This window comes from Colletotrichum lupini, chromosome 10 (assembly GCF_023278565.1).
Source record: "Colletotrichum lupini chromosome 10, complete sequence".
In the NCBI taxonomy this organism is placed as follows: domain Eukaryota; kingdom Fungi; phylum Ascomycota; class Sordariomycetes; order Glomerellales; family Glomerellaceae; genus Colletotrichum; species Colletotrichum lupini.
In genome coordinates, this window is record NC_064673.1 from 2,121,144 (window position 1) to 2,139,312 (window position 18,169).

The 18,169-nt window shown below is 50.2% G+C and overlaps 7 protein-coding genes across 7 annotated transcripts; 3 read left to right on the forward strand and 4 right to left on the reverse strand.

Moving 5' to 3' along the window:
* Positions 1-942: 942 nt before the first annotated feature.
* On the forward strand, positions 943-1,903 carry CLUP02_17794 (uncharacterized protein; the record flags this gene model as incomplete). The annotated part of the gene is made up of 3 exons (XM_049296698.1): positions 943-1,260; positions 1,318-1,599; positions 1,655-1,903. 3 exons carry the CDS (start codon positions 943-945, stop codon positions 1,901-1,903), a joined length of 849 nt encoding a protein of 282 aa, XP_049137922.1.
* Positions 1,904-2,117: 214 nt separating this feature from the next.
* Positions 2,118-5,948, reverse strand: CLUP02_17795 (P-type ATPase; the record flags this gene model as incomplete). Its single annotated transcript, XM_049296699.1, has 2 exons — positions 2,118-2,523; positions 2,575-5,948. 2 exons carry the CDS (start codon positions 5,946-5,948, stop codon positions 2,118-2,120), a joined length of 3,780 nt encoding a protein of 1,259 aa, XP_049137923.1.
* Positions 5,949-7,185: 1,237 nt separating this feature from the next.
* Positions 7,186-8,205, forward strand: CLUP02_17796 (LEM3/CDC50 family protein; the record flags this gene model as incomplete). Its single annotated transcript, XM_049296700.1, has 2 exons — positions 7,186-7,317; positions 7,375-8,205. 2 exons carry the CDS (start codon positions 7,186-7,188, stop codon positions 8,203-8,205), a joined length of 963 nt encoding a protein of 320 aa, XP_049137924.1.
* A 752-nt stretch (positions 8,206-8,957) lies between these two features.
* CLUP02_17797 (polyamine transporter 3) lies at positions 8,958-10,639 on the reverse strand (the record flags this gene model as incomplete). The annotated part of the gene is made up of 5 exons (XM_049296701.1): positions 8,958-9,206; positions 9,256-9,843; positions 9,891-10,340; positions 10,408-10,414; positions 10,470-10,639. The coding sequence occupies 5 exons, from the start codon at positions 10,637-10,639 to the stop codon at positions 8,958-8,960; spliced, it is 1,464 nt and encodes a 487-aa protein (XP_049137925.1).
* Positions 10,640-12,075: 1,436 nt separating this feature from the next.
* Positions 12,076-14,993, forward strand: CLUP02_17798 (cytochrome P450 ClCP1; the record flags this gene model as incomplete). The annotated part of the gene is made up of 8 exons (XM_049296702.1): positions 12,076-12,126; positions 12,181-12,984; positions 13,052-13,366; positions 13,423-13,589; positions 13,643-13,753; positions 14,059-14,273; positions 14,468-14,860; positions 14,914-14,993. The coding sequence occupies 8 exons, from the start codon at positions 12,076-12,078 to the stop codon at positions 14,991-14,993; spliced, it is 2,136 nt and encodes a 711-aa protein (XP_049137926.1).
* A 294-nt stretch (positions 14,994-15,287) lies between these two features.
* Positions 15,288-16,286, reverse strand: CLUP02_17799 (uncharacterized protein; the record flags this gene model as incomplete). The annotated part of the gene is made up of 2 exons (XM_049296703.1): positions 15,288-16,053; positions 16,150-16,286. 2 exons carry the CDS (start codon positions 16,284-16,286, stop codon positions 15,288-15,290), a joined length of 903 nt encoding a protein of 300 aa, XP_049137927.1.
* Positions 16,287-16,700: 414 nt separating this feature from the next.
* On the reverse strand, positions 16,701-17,895 carry CLUP02_17800 (uncharacterized protein; the record flags this gene model as incomplete). Its single annotated transcript, XM_049296704.1, has 2 exons — positions 16,701-17,679; positions 17,741-17,895. The coding sequence occupies 2 exons, from the start codon at positions 17,893-17,895 to the stop codon at positions 16,701-16,703; spliced, it is 1,134 nt and encodes a 377-aa protein (XP_049137928.1).
* Positions 17,896-18,169: the final 274 nt, after the last annotated feature.

The following is an 18,169-nucleotide window of genomic DNA, read 5'->3' on the forward strand; positions in this document are numbered from 1 at the left end:
CGGGGATGCAAGTCGGACCCGGTGTCGACCACAGCTTCCCCTCGCGATTCCGAGCTCAGTGCATGTGTTTGGATCAGGGTGAATTTCTTCCCCTTTTCTGATATGTTTGATTGTCACTTTCAAATATTGAACAACGTCCTTCAACACGTAGTCACGCGCAAACACTGGGGAGGTAAGGGTCTCAATGAGGTTCGTCCTGTGCTCGCATAGAGGCACTGTAGTGACAAGGCTACTGTCTGTTCCCAACAGACCCTTGTCTCAGGGTCGACATTCCGTTTCCTTCCAATGACAGCGTCGAACGTGCCAGAATTGCCTAGTATAGTTCGCCAAGCAATCTTTTAATCGTCTAGTGGGATCGACGGTCGGTCAGTGGCATTTCTCCGAGGGATGCGACTCGGCATACGATAAGGTGAAGATCTTGCTAGGGTCATACAGACAACAATCTAAGCTTCGCCAAAAGCTTCGTTCCTTTCCGTCTAAACAAATGTCCAATCGTGAGCAAGGAGCAGCCAAGGTCCTGAAACTTTGTGCGGGAAAGTCAAAAGGAACCCCGCGCACGTCCGGCAGAGAAAAGCTCCATCGGGAAGCTCAATGAGCCAAACAGCCTCACCTTTTCTGTCTCATCTGAGAGCATGTTTGTATTTCCCACGCAATTGAAGATTCATGAATCCAGGGTATGATGGGTTGCTGTTTGGCCCGTGGTTCCGTGATGCCAGGATGTCGGAGAATGGAGAGAGTAAATTAGCCAAAGAATAAAGATCATCCATTTCCTTTAGCTCTAACCTACTCGCCGAGAGTTGCCAGAGCGGCCAATTCGTTTTCATTCTCTCATCTAGTTCAACTCCAAAATCCCACAGGTGCTGGACGCCAGTCTTGCTGATTGCCATTCTCTTCTCTTTTCTTCTTACGGGCAAAACCATCACAGTCCATTTTTCAATCATCATGAAGTCTATCATCAGCATCACGGCCTTACTCGCCACTGTGGCACTTGCTCACAATGACATGCCACCGAGGAGCATGTCCACAACAGAATTCCGCCAGGCTTTCATGGAAGCCGGTATTGTTCCCGATGTAATGGGGTCGTTCGATCCGATGGTGTCTTTCTACGCCGGTTACAAAGCTAGTGATGGCGATAAGGCATTGTTGATGCCCGGAACGAAACTCAAGATGAAGGAAACTAAGTTTCCATTCGAGTTCAGCGTCGAGAATATCATGAAAGCTAGGAACGTAACTCGGAATTCCAGATTCGTTCTTTACATGGTATGTGTGTCCCGCCGTGGGCTGGGCAGCTTAAACAGAACTAATACCGTGGACCAGATTGGGCCCGACTCTCCAACACGCGAAAGCCCTACAGAGCGAAACATGAGGCACTACCTCGCTGGCAACTTCACGCTTGAGCAGACTAAATCTGAAGTCCTTTCGTCAGCGATGATCATGAAGAACTCAACCCCCGCATTTAATGATTATATGGCACCGGAGCCCAAAGCTGGCAGTGGCATGCATCGATACGTGTACCTGCTCTACGTTCAACCAGAGAAATTGAACAAGATGGGCTTCGACGCCATGGGTGTCGATAAGATGAATCGGAAGAACTTCAATGTCAGTTCAATTCTGCAAGTTTAGGTTCCTTTGATGTCAAGCTGACCGTCTTTAGATCTCTCAGTTCCGCAAGCAAGCTGGTCTCGGACGCCCCATTGGTGGAACCTACTTCATGCTGAACATGGCTCAGGATAATGGAGGCAGTGGCGGCCATGGCGGCGGGAACAACGGGGGAAACAATGGTGGAAACAACGGCGGTAACAACAACAATAATGGAAACGGACGAAGCGCTGCCTCTGTCGTGACTGCGGGTTCTGTGGTAATGTTCATTACGCTGCTGGCGTCAATGTTTGCTTGGATGTAAGACAGGCCGATGCTACGGGCTAGGACAATGAGGACGGGGCGCCATCTGACGAGAAGATTCTCAAAAGTAAACGGAATTAATCTTTTCACTCGCTAGGTAGGTAGAAAATTGGTAATTTTCAACTTCGCACATACTTATCACTTTAATTCAAGTCTACTTGGTGCTGGTTGTTCTCAAAAGATGGTAGCTACTACCCACGATTTCACCCTTGTCATCATCTGCTGAGACCATGCAAAACTCTCTTCACATTCTCATCTCTCTCCATTTCCTGCCAAAGACGAGGCTCCCAGTCGTTGAAGCCCTCCCGCACACCACCTCCCTTGCCATCCACTCTTTCACTCGAAGACCAACACCTCGACAGCCAAGCTCGCAAGACGTGGCTCTGCCTCAGTGCCTTCGTAGCCATCTCCATCAGAAGCAGTGCACACAGCACCATAATGAGCGTAGACCACCATGCTGGATCCCTGCCAAATTCTGATATCAGCCCCCCGCGAACAGAATACGGGCCCGCGCTTGGTGAAGAGATGGCACCCGCTACAAGCAAATAGGCCCACAGTACCGCGATACTGCCGACGATGGACCAGAGGGCAACTCTGGTTTTGTAATGTAGCTCAATGACCCTGTTTCAAGTCAGCAAGTTTATCATGGAATCTAAGCTTGGATGTACTCACAGTAACTTAATGTTGACCCAAACCCCACATGGCACAAATGTCAGCAATCCTTGCGCATACAGCCCGTCATCTTCAATCATTTCAGAGTCCGTGTAACCCGCCCAGGCGCCAGCATAGACAATGAGTCCAGAAATCATTGCGTTACTGAACCAGCTAAAGTACACCGACATATTCAGACCCTCAGCATTTTGACCATACTTGAACAGCTCCGGGACCACAGTCAGAGTGCGCGAGTGGAGATCTTGTTCCCAAGTTCCAATAACGAGGATGCAAGCCGCAGTGAAGAAACTCACAAAAGTCAGACTTCCTGGTTCGTACAAACTCGTGCCCGTGGCCCCAGTCTGCTCTTGAAAGAGTGCCTGCGGGAGGTAGAAAAAGGTCTCCTTCCAGAACGTGGCCAAGATGAAACGTGTTGTGCGGTAGTAGTTCCAACGGCCATGAACAAGTACCAGCCGAGACAGATACCGAAACTGAGAGATGCTGAAGTCCGCAACTCGAGCGGCCTGTTGACCCTCTCTGCCAGAGATGCCAACACCGACATTGGCAGCAGAGATCATGGCCAGGTCGTTGGCACCGTCGCCGATAGCAAGAGTCAGGGGCTTATTGGAGGTTGGACTAAGCCAACTATACCATCGCGACTTCTTCTGCGGGCCTTTGCCGATTTCAGTTACGAGCAGGGCTTTTTGGGCAGGCGATGCACGACAGCAAATAACAGAGTCGACCTTGGTCATCATTGTGACAAACAATTGACGGAGTCGAATCGCGGATGGGTCTTCGATTGCAGTCAAAGTCTCGCCGTCGATCACTATTGCCGTGTGCGAGCGAGTCGGGTCAGAATACACCTGTGGGAGACCATATTGGACCTCGTCCGCAATGCCGGTAAGTTGCAACTCAAGATCACCTTTCTCGATGTCTAGTACGAAAAGAGAAGTATCGGGACCAACGATCCGTGTCGAATGAGCGATGTTGATGGCCGTCTCTCGCTTGTCGCCAGTAAGCATCCAAATCTTAATCCTAGCCTGCCGTAGCTTCTCAATCGTTTCCGGTACCCCAGTCTGCAGCTTGTCCTCAACTGCAGAAGCTCCCACGAGATCGAGAGACTGCTCCAGTAGCTCGCTCACCTCCTCGATGCGCTCTTGACGGTTCACAAGGCTAGTCTCGGCTTCGTGGTGGAGGTGTTTCCAGTTGTTGTACTCTTCGGGGTCGAGGAACTTGTCCGCGTAGACCAAAGTGCGCAGTCCCTCGGTTGCGTAGTCGTCAATGTGAGCAAAACACTCGCGAAGGGTCCGAGTCTCATCCGCAATCCAGGATCCCTCCAGAAATCCAAACCGAGACTGGTCGTTTTGTCTATCGCGTGCCAAGTTATTCTGCGGCCGTTGTGGCTGGAGCCGAATCCCGAACTCGTCGAAATCTCCTGACGTTTGACTATAAACTGAGCGGTCGTCGTTCTCTCTTATCTCGGTAACTGTCTCAGCAGGAAGTCTCGACCTTCGTGAACTCCAACGTGATGGTATTGAGGTTAAGCCCTTCAGAGGTTCAGTGTTGCTGTTGCGGGTGCTCTTCATGTCTGCAGGAGCCATGCGTAGCCGTGGTAAGACGATGGAGTCGGCCCCCTTGCAGATAAGCCACAATCTCCCATCCGGACAACGAAGAACTATAGTCATACGCTTGCGCTTGCTGCTGAATTCAATCACATCCAAGATCTCAAAAACAGTGCAAGAGCTGTTGCCGTCGGCATGAGGTATCTGCACCGTGATAGACTGTGATGACCGCTGAATGACGAGGAAACCGAGCTCCTGCGCACCCCTGACTAATGCCAACTCGTCAGGAGAAGAAGCTTGAAAGTCAATCTCCCCGTCATCAGTTCTCTCCGGAAGACAGGTATGGCAAAGTGACATAGCCAAGATGTACTTCATAGCTCTAGAAGCGAAGAAAGAGTTGGGCTTCGATCGGATGTACTCAAGCATGTGCTCGGTTGTCAAACTGGAAGTCGAGTCCGCACTCGCTGTCGAGCGCTCTGGTAAATCCATCTGATGAAGCCGGCTAGTTCCAGCGATGCTGAGCCTCCGAAGCTTCATGATGTTCTCCGTCAGGGTTCCAGTCTTGTCACTAAAGACATAGCTGATCTGGCCAAGGTCGTCAAGGTTGTTAGTTGTATTGACTCCTGCAGGGGTATCTGTCGCGTCGTGGTACATCTCCAAGTCGTTGATGATGAGAGTCATTTGGCCTAGCTTTGTGGCCTCAAGTCCGACATAGAGAGACAGCGGAATGACGTTGTTGAACATGATGATGAAGCCGACAAAGATGTCCGCGAAAGGAACGGAGGCGCCGGACAAGTACCAAGCGTGGTCCTCCCCAGAACCTTTCCAAGCAAGATAACCCATTGACGTCGCAGCAGAGCTTATTAGGACATAGAACATTAAGAACACGACAATGAAGTTGGTGATCCTCTCCAACGCCGGCTGCTTAGGTTTTGTCTCCTTGTTCGAGTTCAACCTGATTTTGCAATCCTCTCCCGTGTTGATGATAACCCCGATGACTTTCGTCGTGTTGCGAATTGTGCTCCCTCGATAGATAACCTCGTTGATAGTGAGTGGCACCGTGAAGCCATTCACTGTGAGCTTGCTGTCGAAGCGATAAAGATCCGCGTTGGGGTCTTCGGCAAGTAACTCAGCATTGGAAGAGGCGATTTGTTCGATCGTGCCACAATTAGGAAGCTTTGCCGGCCTTTGCTTGGATTTGAGACTGGTCTCGCCGTCCAAAGCCATCGTGTCGACATAGGCCACCCCTTCTTGCCCATCAGCATGCAACAAAACCATATCTGCCGGCACATCTTCATCTCTTGAAAGTGACACAATATCTCCGACTTTGAGATCTTTCCAGTTGACGGTCATCCACTGATGCCCCGTTGAATTTGATCCTTCGTAGTACTCAGGCCCGGCAGCCAGGGATCCTTTCGCTCCTGATGCGGCACTCCGAAGAGCCATGGACTGTCGGTTGTTCTCTGCCACATCTTGGCGATGTCGCTTCCAATCGTAGTACCCTTCCTTCGATATAATGAGTCCCAAGAAGATAACGAGAGGGATAAGTGTTGTAAATTTGCCAGTGGTGCTGAAACCAGGGATCATTTGCAAGATGGAGATGATGAGCATGTAGGCATTGGCGAGTCGCGAAAACTGGTAAAGGAGTTGCCGGGGCAGGAAGTCGAAGACATTGTATTTAGAGGTCTTGATGCTGTTTGAGATGTACGGCTTGCCACGATGTTCGTCGTGTAATGTAGACTTCTGTTCCAGTCGGATCGGGATTCGACGGCCGGTGGAGGGTGATGGCACACGGGATCTCGACAGCAAAGACTTGAAGCCTCCAAACCCCATGCTGGGTACAGTGGAGACTTGTTGTCTGTGAAAGACTGATCTGAAATCTCGCAGACGTATGTCTGTTTGGTGCAAGGTTAGCCTGGCGTAGACCTCTCAGAAAGTATGACAAAACCTACCACCGGATAGGTTGTGTGTTGTTGAATGCCTTTACTAAATTTGCTGAGTATTTCGAGAGAGTTGTTGCGGTCTTGTGTCATTGATGTTCACGTCAGGATGGCCTCTTCATATGTCCACGATCCTTCGCATCAACCTCAAGATGAATGGCTGTCAGTATATTTGGAATTGACTGTTGGCCTAGAAGTCACCACCCGCAAGTAGATGAGCAAAGATCAACATTTGCCAAGGGATCTAAGCCATTTTAACACCCACACCCGCCTCGTTGGTGATGAACACCCACCCGTAGCGGCCAGGAGCACGGCCCTTCCAGCGGCCCAAGAGATGTCGAAAGAGAAAACGATAACGAGCCAAGACTACAAAAAGCACCTTGTATCACAGGAATATGACCCTAGACAAGCTGCTACAGATGTAACGATCCGCTATCTTAGAGCATAGCCCCAATAGGAAACTTCCGAGTACGAGATGGCCCCACGCCAGCGAGTCGTAGGTTTCGACGCCCTTCAGCCAACCACATCTCGTGTGCATCAGATCGCCAGCCGACTTTTCGAGATGACCGACAAGGAGACAGAGACTTACATGTCTATGGGTAGTACAACTAGCCTAATACTGACTCAGTACGTCAATATATGTTTCACTTCTTGACAGTGGCTCATTCTTAAGGTTTCAGAGTGCCGGCGATGGTTGAGCTAAATCGGTAACGGCCATCGGACTGGACAGTGCAACCTCGTTTTAGCGCTGCAAATGGACGATCTTCAAGAACTCCGTAATCAGAATGGCCACCGAACCTCTCTCAAGTCGCTTTGGCAACGACGTTATCAACAGTCAACACCTGCCAGGCGAACCCTTGGATTCAAAATCCGACGTTCAAGCTTAACCAGTCTTTACACCTCATTTCACCACAGTGGCCATCTCCTATCGTCAGAGACACAAAGCCCACCATTCTCGATTTCTGGAAAAGGATAACGCTGAACTCAGCTGACAACATCCGACCAAGAGCGAATAAGATGGGTTGGTTCAAGTCTGAAGATTCGACTCAGTTGGAGAAACCGCGAAAGCCAAAGGCGACACCATTTAACCAACAACGCCTAAAAGCTTGGAATTGCGGGATCCCAAATTCATGCCACCGTTCAAGCTTCTGACACTTACTCCTAGGCCACTTTTGACACCAAAGTCATCAATCAAGATCTTCCTTGCACTTGGCGTCGTCTGCTTATCACTGGGGGTATTCTGGCTAGTTCAAAATGATAACGTAAGCTGGAGTACCTTGTTTCACTCTTGTCAAAAAACTTCACTGACACACGTGAAGATTCGAGAGATGCGGATAGACTACACAAAGTGCGACGAGATTGAATCCTTCAACGAGCTTGAAGTTATGCCACCAGACAACGTCCGAAAACGCTTCAAGGCTTCGTCAGCGGGCCAGCCTGTGGACCAGTGGAAAAGGTCGAATCAGTCCGTGACCTTCGACGGAGTTACCAAGAACTACACTCTTTGCACAATAGAATTCTTCCTACCTGAAGACTTGCAGCCCCCAGTTCTGTACTACTACCGGCTTACGAATTTTCATCAAAACCACCGTCTCTATGTCAACTCTCGTCATAAAGACCAACTGAAGGGCGAGGCGGTGTCATTGAATAGCATCAAGAGCTCAGATTGCGTTCCGGTGGCATCAAGAAATGTTGCTGGTAGTGCAGAGGAGAAAATTGTTTACCCTTGCGGCATTATAGCCAACTCATACTTCAACGACACTTTCGCAAACCCGCTGCGCATACCGAGTGGTACAAACCGGACCGTTCCATACAACATGACATCGGTCGGCATCGCCAAGAGTGTTGAAAAGGGACTGTATCAACCAAGCAAATACCAAGTACCAGTCACCGCCCAGTCCAATGACAGCGTCATTGTGCCTCCTCCAGGTTGGGCAGAGAGGTATCCCAATGGATATCATTCAGGCAACATGTTTAATCCAGCAGAAGATGAGTCTTTCATGGTGTGGATGCGAACATCCGCTGCCTCATCGTTCAGCAAGATGGCTATGCGCAACAAAGACGAAGTGATGGAGAGAGGCATCTATCGCCTTGATGTCATTTCCCGTACGTTTGACACACCATCCCCCGATACCAATGACCCGACATAATAATGTTTTAAATGCAGACTACCCTGTTCGTGAAAATCGTGGCACCAAGTCTATCATCATTTCTACAACTTCTGGCATCGGCCGGCGGAACAGCTTTTTGGGAAGATCTTATCTCGCAATGGGAACTATCAGCATGTTCTTCGCCTTTATCTCCGCCCTGCCTTTGCGATACCGGCCTCGTAGACTGGCAGACCATGATTATCTGCATAGGTACAACTCCCAAAGTTTGCAGCGCGAAGGGAGCAACGGGCCTATGTTGCGGGCGACTAGCCGATGATCGGATGATGGCGAGGACCACGACGTGGGAGATGAGGGGTGTGGAGTGCAGGTTGTCGTAATGTGCTATACTGTTCTGGTTCGAATCTTTATTGTCTTGTTACCTAGATGATTGTGGTGGGCTCATGATGAATTTTGAAACGACTTATTCAACACAGATAGGCGTTGTGGGTCAGTGCTCGGAATATGTGTGAACAAAGAGATTTTGATAATCTAGTATGGCATTTCCCTCAGCCTTTGTTGGAAGATCAAATGATATGATACACTTTTGACACTAGCAAGTATGGTCTTCAAGTTCCGCTGATGTACGTAGTACGTTCACATATTGATACATGTATCTTCAGTCATAAACACGAGTATAGTGGCATTCGGTTGTGGGGACAGGTTTGCGTGCATAACAAGTAATAATGGATTCGGGTTCTAGATATGCAAGCCTAATTGAGTTTATCTGCGGCGAATCACATTTTGATTCGGTCTCACAGCACGGGATCGAACCTCTTCCGAATCATGCCCCCGTATAGAAACAGACCAACAGGTACCGGCACCAGTGCCAAGGACATGAAGCCCAGGAGACTGTTTCCCCATCCCAAACCCAGGGCTTCATACATTTTCAATCCCCCAAGGGGCATCAAAGCGCCAATCAGAGATCGGGATAGTGTGACAGCTGCTGAACCTGACGCTGCATATCTCTCGTACGAATCAATTTGGTAATTTTGGACACACATCTGATAACATTAGCTGTCGAATCGTCAGATACTGAGTGGAAAGGCCTACTGTAACTCCAGTGAGTCCACCAGACAGGATAACAACGCCTATCATGGGAATAATCCAGTGGATCTTGTTCTCTGTCGTCCAGCCATAGATGAAAAGCCCAACCGGTATTGTTAGGCCGGTCGGAATCGTCAACCAAGGCGTGATCTTTACTTCCGGCCTATACTTCTCGCCTGGCCTCATCCCCTCTCTTGCCTTCTTGACGAGATAATCTTGTACATTGCCAAAAGTCAAGACACCAATCATCATCCCAAGCCCAGCTGGGAGGAACGCCAAGCCGGCATCACCTTCGCTAAAGTGATACTGGTCGGTGTAGACAAAGGAGAACGTAGCGATCAGCAGGTAGAGTATTCCGTAAGCTATCCCGACGTAGGCGGCAATAATGGACACCAATGGCGTCATGAAGAGAAACTTGAATGGCCGGATCACGGCTCTCTGTATCAGTTTCTTTCCATCTCGGTCAGCCTTTGTGCGCAGGGCGTGGTTCCCAGTTTCCATTCGTAGGCGTCGGGCCTTGCGCTCTAGTAGAACCGGGGCGTAGGTTTCACGCATAATCAACAGCGCCAGAATGCTGCAAACACCGCCCTTTGACTGTTAGCATGGGTACTGGACTTAACTATACGATTCCATCAACATACCAAGATCGCAAGTAGCCAATAGACCCAGCGCCAGCCGGCAGCCTGAATCAAATATCCTCCCGCGACAGGCCCTATGGAAGGGCCCAGGAGAGGACCAATTGCCCAGAGTGAGATTGAGCGTCCGCGTTTCTCAATCGGCATGACATCGACGATGCTTCCGACACCGATTGTTGTGGGAACTGAGCCCACAAAACCCATCAAGAAGCGAAATGCCAGGAGCATATCGATGCTGGTGCTCAGAGCAGCACCCACGCAGAAAGAAACGAACAAGACGTTGCTGATATGGTAAATGTAGACACGGCCATAAAGCTCGCTCAAAGGCGCTACCACCAGAGGTCCAAAGGCGAAGCCGAGGAAGTAGATCGAGGTGATGAAGGTTGCGATGAGAGAATCGTTGGTTTTGAATTCTGTGAGGATTCTAGGGATTCCAGGGGCGAACATAGATGAGCCCTATGTATGATTGTAAAATATCAGCTCTATGTGACTACATCTGACAGAGATTAAGATGTCTAAGTACCAGTGGGCTTGAAAGAGTTAGTGAGAAACCAGGTTCCAGTAGATCGCGGGCGCTAAACTTACGAGATAATAGTCAAAAGCGACATCAAGACCAAGTTGATCCATTTTCTAGAATCGGGCCAGTTCATAGGATTTTGCGGATCGTCGGCTCCGTCCCAGGTGACGAGATTTCTATCGTCCTCGTCTGAGACTTCTCCAGAGGTTGCCTCAGAGGGAATCTCTCCAGGTCCCATTTTGGCTGGTGGAGGCTCTGTTGGTGAGCTCTGAATATGCTGCTTTTCCGTGGAACTAGACTTTGTAGTTCCTTTCATAATGCCGCTATTACTCGTGTGCCAGGACTCGTAGTATAGATGTAGTGAAGAGAGTAAGAGAACTTGATGTGTAGTGTGATAAGATCAGTTCACACAACGAGCAGGCGCTAGATAGAATATAGAGATCACGTATATCAAGATGAGAGTTAGGCACCACACGGCCAAATACAAGGTGATGTTTCCCGCGTAAATCGCATCCTGCCGTACTTGTGACAACCTCAGTGGACTGTATCTTCTCCAAAAGATACTTCGTTTATCTTAATCCACTATTCCCGATCTCGAAATCCACTCCTATTTGCGATTCTCATCATCTGACCCTTGCCCGCTATCGCATACTGGCGTAAGCAGACCCCAGATCCTACAGTTCGTGAAAAGAATGCGCTTTACTGAACACGACTGAGCCCAATTCGCCTGGAGAAATAGTGGATCTATGGATTCTTGTACCGCCATTGCTACCAAGGGTTCAGTTCGTTCAGGACCGCGTGGATCCTGGTCCGTTGCTTTGTCGATCACTCACTAGCTCCCGCTCGTACCTCGTTCTCGTTATCGCACCCTCCGCAATGAACGTGCGACAACGACAACGACAACGAACGTACACCACAGAGTCAATATTCGACCAAACAGCATAGCCATCGTTTTAATCTTTGACGCGTAACTTAACACTCGTAAGGAATGAAATATTTGATCAGCAAGATCGACATCTAGCCACTTACCGCAGTAGCTGCGTACCCCAACCACGACTCAAGAACTGGGCTATGTCAGAAAAGGACCGTATTCTGGGACATTCCCATACCGAACCCCGTTGCCGGCCCACTACTTCTGCAATGATTAAGTTGCGGGACGGAGTTGAGATCGAACTTGGTGACAGCTCCAGGCCCTCGGAATTTGAAACGAACGCCTGCTGCCCCAGGTGTCCGTCCGAGAGAAAGGTCCATGCAACATCAACCAGTAGCAATCCGTGGAATTACCCTTTCCCTTCTACATCTCCCTCGTTTTCGTACCTGTTCATGATTTGCTGGTTTCTCTAGGCAGCACTATCACAGGTTTCTTAGCTTGTCGCTCAGGAGTGGCATGGGCTCTATTTCTGGCCGTAGGAATCAACCACTGTTCGAATTTAAGTTTAGCGACTTCAACTTCTACGTCCCGTTGTGCAACTTCGCCATTTCTGAACTCAGCCTTGTAGATGGGCTTGCAACAATTGAAGGAGATTTGGCGGACCGCAACAGACTACGCGTTCGCGAAATTCAGGATCTTATTGTCCTGCAGTCTGCAGAAGATATATTTAGCTCAAAGAACCTCTATTCTTCCAAACTTTCTAGCAACAACGCCAAAAGCTCGTTGTATCGGCTCTCGTCAGCATGACAGTTCTACATAGCTTCTTGACCGCCATCACGGCATGCGCTGCTTTTGTAAGTTAATCAGAGTCGGACGAACCTATACTGCTTGAGTTGACACCACACTAGATTGCAGTGTACACAGTATCATGCATCTTCTACAACCTTTTCCTCCATCCACTTCGGCACTACCCTGGGCCAATTTCCATGAGAGCGACAAGATGGGCTTTCTGTCACAGACTCATCAAGGGCGCCCTTCCTATGGACGTCTTGGAACTTCACAAGAAATACGGAGACGTAGTCCGCGTCGCTCCAGACGAACTGGCTTATTGCAACGTCAACGCTTGGAAAGATATCATGGGCCACCGGTCCGCAGGCTCGCCAACGTTCGAAAAAGCCCCAAAATTCTACCGCCCGACGGCAGAGCAGCCCATCAACATCGTCAACACTAACGGCGCGGAGCACGCGATGCTAAGACGGCAACTATCACACGGCTTTAGCGAGCGAAGTCTTCGCGACCAGAAGCCCCTGATCATGAAGTACGTGGATCTCATGATCCAGCGCCTGCACGAGCATTGTTCCGGCGAAGAACCCGTTGACTTGATGTCGTGGTATAACTTTACGACGTTTGATATTATTGGGGATCTGGCGTTTGGTGAACCGTTTGGGTGCTTGGAGAAGTCGGAGTACCACCCGTGGGTGAAGGCTATCTTCCAGTCGGCTCGCCTTGGGGTATTCGCGCAGACCGCAGGTCATTTTCCCTTCCTGAAGAAGGTCATCTTCACGCTTTTGGCGACGAAAGCGGCGAAGAAGGCTAGAGGCGAGAATTTGGCTAGGGCCAAGGCCAAGTTGGAGAGGCGTATGGAGCTCGGCAAGAAGGAGGGTGGCAGGCCTGATTTGATTGAGGGCTTGTTGAAGAAGAAGGACGAACTGGTAATCGTCATCTCGTCATTTTCAGTACCTTGCCAGACTATCATCTCTCTAATTACTGGTCAAACAGAATATCTCGTTCGAGACGCTTGCGGCAAACAGCAACACGCTCATCATTGGGGGTTCTGAAACGACAGCGACATTACTGGCCGGAGTTACCTACTACCTCCTCACGAATAGGGATTGTCTGGCCAAACTTACGGATGAAGTACGATCATCTTTCAAGACGGAAGAGGAGATCGATCTAGTATCTGTCAACAAGCTGACCTACATGCTCGCTTGCCTGGATGAAGCGCTCAGAGTCTACCCTCCAGTCTCCATGGGCCTCCCAAGAGTCACACCCAAGGGTGGAGCGACTATCTGCGGAAATTTCGTGCCTGAGAACGTGAGTAAGTCTCTCATACTTGGCCTGCATGGAATTACTGACGATACTGCCACTAGACTATTGTTGCGATTCACCAGTGGGCCATAAACCACAACGAGCAGTACTTCAAAGACCCGTACGGATTTCACCCCGAGAGATTCATGGGAGATGAGAAATTCGCATCGGATAACAGGGAAGCTTTCCAACCTTTCCACATCGGCTCACGGAATTGCTTGGGGCGGAAGTGAGTGTCGTCGTCCAACTGATTTCATGGGAATGTGTCGCTAACCGCTGCAGTCTGGCCTATGTTGAAATGAGACTCATTCTGGCTCGCCTAATTTGGAACTTTGACATTGAAATTGACGAGGACTACAAAGACTGGGCCAAGAAGCAGCAGGTCTTTATCTTGTGGGATAAAGGCCCCTTGAAGGCGCGCTTGACACCAGTGGCTCGATAGAGGGCACGACTCGGATCTTCTTCCGTCGAGGGACTGTAGGTATATATAAGGTCGGGCGGGTCAATTCTGTACGTCGGGAATAGAAAGTAGCATTAGAGATTGCCTGTTCTCTTTGTAAATCCCAAAAATCCTCCTCCGAAACCTTGTTCTAGCGTCGTAATGATCCTTCGGCGACAAGTTTGTCTCGTCACTTACACCCACCGCTTGAACTGGTGCTTATGTCAGCACAGATCTTTCGTGAAATTACGCTTACCAGCTCATCCCTGATGTTTTCCTCAACTCAACGCGGCGTGACCATCGTAAAGCGGCCGTCATCAATCCGCGCAAGTCCTCAATCTAAGCACAGAAGAAAGTCACCCGGCTCTGCTATCATTGAGTCATCTCAAAAGGTTGTCATGTCTGCCTCAGCAAGAACTTGGCGCGACAGCGCGTACCTCGTCATCTCTGGCATACAGCTGACGGCGATGCTTTGTGAGTCCAACCTCTATCGCTTTGCGTCAATTGATATTGTGATCTGTCTATATGCTATCATGTATTTATTGAAACTTGTCGGCGGCAGAGTGGCGTCGTGACTAAGGATTCTGGTTTCTGGAGCGTCTCGGGTCTTTCAGCAGCCTTCACGACCTCTCACCCATAGAAGCCAGAGCTGACCATCCTCGCATCAGTGGTTGACCTCGTCCCATTCTACCCATCAGCTCTCTACGCGGCACCCTCATCCCCATTACACTTCCTCCAAGTCCTCCGCGGCTTCTACATCTCCACGTACAACGACCCCTTCTTCACCGCGTCTCACGAGAACCTCCCCTCGTGGTTCAAGCTCTTCACCTATATCGAGATCGTCTACCAGCTGCCCATGGCTGCCTGGATGGTCTACAGGTTCTCGAGAAACACTGGCACAACTGCCGGATTCGAACTCGCTGTGCTCGTCTTCTGCGTCGAGTGCGCTCTCACGACGTTGACCTGCATCTACGACGTCTTCCACTGGGATCCTGCCGTGTACAGCCAGGCTCAGAAGAACGTCTTTGTCTTCAACCTCTACGGCCCATGGGCGGTCATCCGTAAGTGCAATCGACATTTGCGATCAATCTTCAAATTAAGCTGATCTCAAAAGCGGCGCTGATGGGACTGGACATGTGGCTGCGCATTTTGAAGCGGGTGAACACCGCAGACAGCACCAAGAAGTTGCAGTAAGAGGAGTTCGCTGGGTCTCCATTGGAGCAGGTATTGGTTCCATTAACATATCGCTACAAATCCTGCTCCCGTCAGCCCGCGCGTGCGCGGATCCAGATGATCGATTCCAAAACTCCATTTCCCCAGTCCAAGTGGGCAGGTCAAGGCCATCCCAGTTTAATTCGTCCATCAAAATAAAACTCCCCTCATCCATCATAAAAGCCTCTCAAAGAGGGGGGCGACTAGCAGATATACATGAATCGGATCAAATCGTACAGATTTCTCGTGACGCGAACGCTTTGTTGGTGCTTTCTTTCAATCCATCCTCTTGGCCGCTTTGGAGTAGCCCCAACCGTTGCCAACGCCGTTGAGACCGTTGAGACCGTAACCGAGTGGCGTCGCGCCGCCCATGCCTCTTCCGCGTACCCTCTTGGGCAGGACGACTCCAAAAAAGTACGTTGACGCGACGAGCACGCCTGCCATGAAGGAGGTGATGATGTAGAAGACGGTGCTCGCGTAGACGTGTCCGCCCATACCCTGCCACTCGACGTGGCCCTCCGACTTTGGCAGGTTCGGCGTCGGAAACCATCTAACAGACAACCGTAGCGGCAACGGATCACCAATCACAAGTCTCTTTGTGTATATCCCGTCCATATGGCTCAATGGACTCGTGCTATACGCCGTTCCGGAATCGAGGACACCCGAGTCGTGAGGTCGGGTGTGGTGCTTCGGCATGCTGTGCAGGAGCACGTTCATGTGCGTGCTAACGTGCAAGTGGCTCAGCTGGAGGGTGCCGGCGAGGGCGAAGACGAGAGGAATGTATTCTTGCACGTAGGGCTTCTCGCCGACGGTCTCAACGTGAGGCGCGGGTCGGGCTGGGAGACGGCAGGCGAGAGGTGCGTCGTTGTGGATGAAGAACTCGAGGAGGTGGAAGAAGGGGTCGGAGACCATGGGGATGGTGCAATTGACTTCGCCCTCGTGGCCGTATTGGAACTCGAGGGGCTTGTTGGTTTCTTCGCAGGAGGGGAAGGGGATCCATTCGATTTCGTGGTTGGAGTTTTCAATATGTTCGCCTGTTTCGCTGAAGAGGCATTAGCTAGAGCTCGAGCTATAGTCTAAAGGCAGTGGAGACGAAGCTCTTGATGATGAATAGGAACGGCTAAGGGGAGATACTCACGAGCTACGGTTCATGCACTCCACGTGGATGGGTGCGCCGTAGTGGTACGAAGGGAGACCATCCTCGGGATGCGCAGCGAGGACGCCGGAAGCGCAAAGAGCGACAGCTCCCAGGAGTAATTGCGCGAGGGACGCCATAATGTGTGTGCGCGGATGGAATAGTCGGTGATCGTGCAAGCGGCAAGATGGAGAAAGGGTCCTAGCAGATCGGCCGGGGCATTTCCTTGACTCGGGGTTATGCGCGACGGGGGTGGGAGCTATTCCGGGCCAGCTTTCCCCGGAGTTCGACTGTGGTTCGCAACCAATTTGACAGCTGTCGCCGAAGCTCTGCGCTGAGGCTAGAGGCTGATAAGCGATAAGGCGATCCACTCTTCAGTGAGAGTCACGTGTCAGCAACATCTCGTTCCATTGCGTCACAGTCAATTAAGTATGGAAACTGAGGTAATTACTACTTTGCTACAGAATAATCCGCAGATATCGATCTCGTTCAGCTACTATATCCTTGCTAGCATTGACTTAGATCTTCAGGTACAGCGCGTTTCAAGGGTGAGGTCAAGCTCGGAACCCTTGTGCTAACCATGCCAAACTAGCTAAGGTGGATTGCAGCTGGCGAAGCTGCTGTTGAGCTTCATCCAGGCTCTGTATGAGTCCCCCGACATCAATGCACCTCGGGGTATCTCTTTGCAGCATGGTTTCTTCCGCGTAAACGGCCACTGGCGGACTTCTACTTTGCCATGAATTCTTCTGATTTCCAAGTTGGTCGCCCATGTTGAGGGGAAAAGACGTTTCTTTGGACCCTACGCACAAGAGTTTCTTCGAATATGATTGAGGAACGAACGCGGTTATCTTAATTCTCAGCGAGAACTCGGAGGCGAGTTCAGAGGATCCGAGTGGAATGAGCCTGGTCGTTTGAATGTCGAAGCTAGCAAGCGAAAGATCGTGCAGAGGCTCATCCGCAAGCGATAAGTCCAGGTCTTTGAGACCCTGGGGTTCGCTCTGATGTCCTGCATGGAAAATCCCCATTTCGAGCCTTCTCTCCATAGGCCTCGGGACTATGGTATCCATGACACCAAGTCTTTGGATGAGAGGGTCTACTGCACCAAAATGGCAATTGGTGGTTGACAGTGAGGTCGAGTTCGCCTTTCTCCTGGGGGTTTCGGGCCAACGGGATCTCTCGGGGAGGCTCTTTTCCAGCCTTGCAGTCCAATGTGTCATCTCTAGGGATATAGCACACGGAGGTAACAGGAAGGTCGAAAGCGAACTATTTAGCCGTAGGCTTTCGCAACTCGTATTGCGTAAAGGGACCTGTGGTCTACTGAACGTCAGGTCGCCTGCCACGGTTGAGCTTCTCTGGTGCACATCGCAGCTTCGAAGGATAGTTTGTTTTCCTTTCCGCGTTTTAGTCTGCCGTGTAGTCTTTCCTCGGCATTTTTCGACTTTGCTCCCAGGTTTCAAGGACGTCGCTTGGAATCTTCTTGTGTGGTACTTAAACCACTCCCACCTCACAAACCTGCGCTTGTACATCCTCTCACTGGCAAGGGCATTTCGAATTAGAAGGATATTACGGTTTGGAACTAACACAAATGACTCACCTAGCAACAAAGGAATGACTAGCTGACATCTCGTCAACCACCTTTCCAAGACTTAAGTTCTTCAGCATGTATAGGCTGTAGAGAATTTGCTTTCTGTCTTCCCAGTCGCTTTCACGTGGTGGCATGAGCCCGCTTCGTTTAGGATATGATGCCATAGCATGGATATATAATCTGAAAGACGTGATGTGTATTGATATTGATGAAGACACTTTTTAGCTGGTCTTCCAACTAGGGTTCGGAACGCCATATACGAGAACCTGAAATCCTTGTGCTGGTTATTTCATTCATATACCTTCTCCTCAAATAATTCTATTCCCAGATCATGAAGGGTGATTAGCCACTGAAAGAATGGGCATGGCGTGTCTTGCCCACTGCGGCTTTCCGATTCGCACATGTGGTGTATGCCTTGGCCGAAAAGTGACGAGTTCT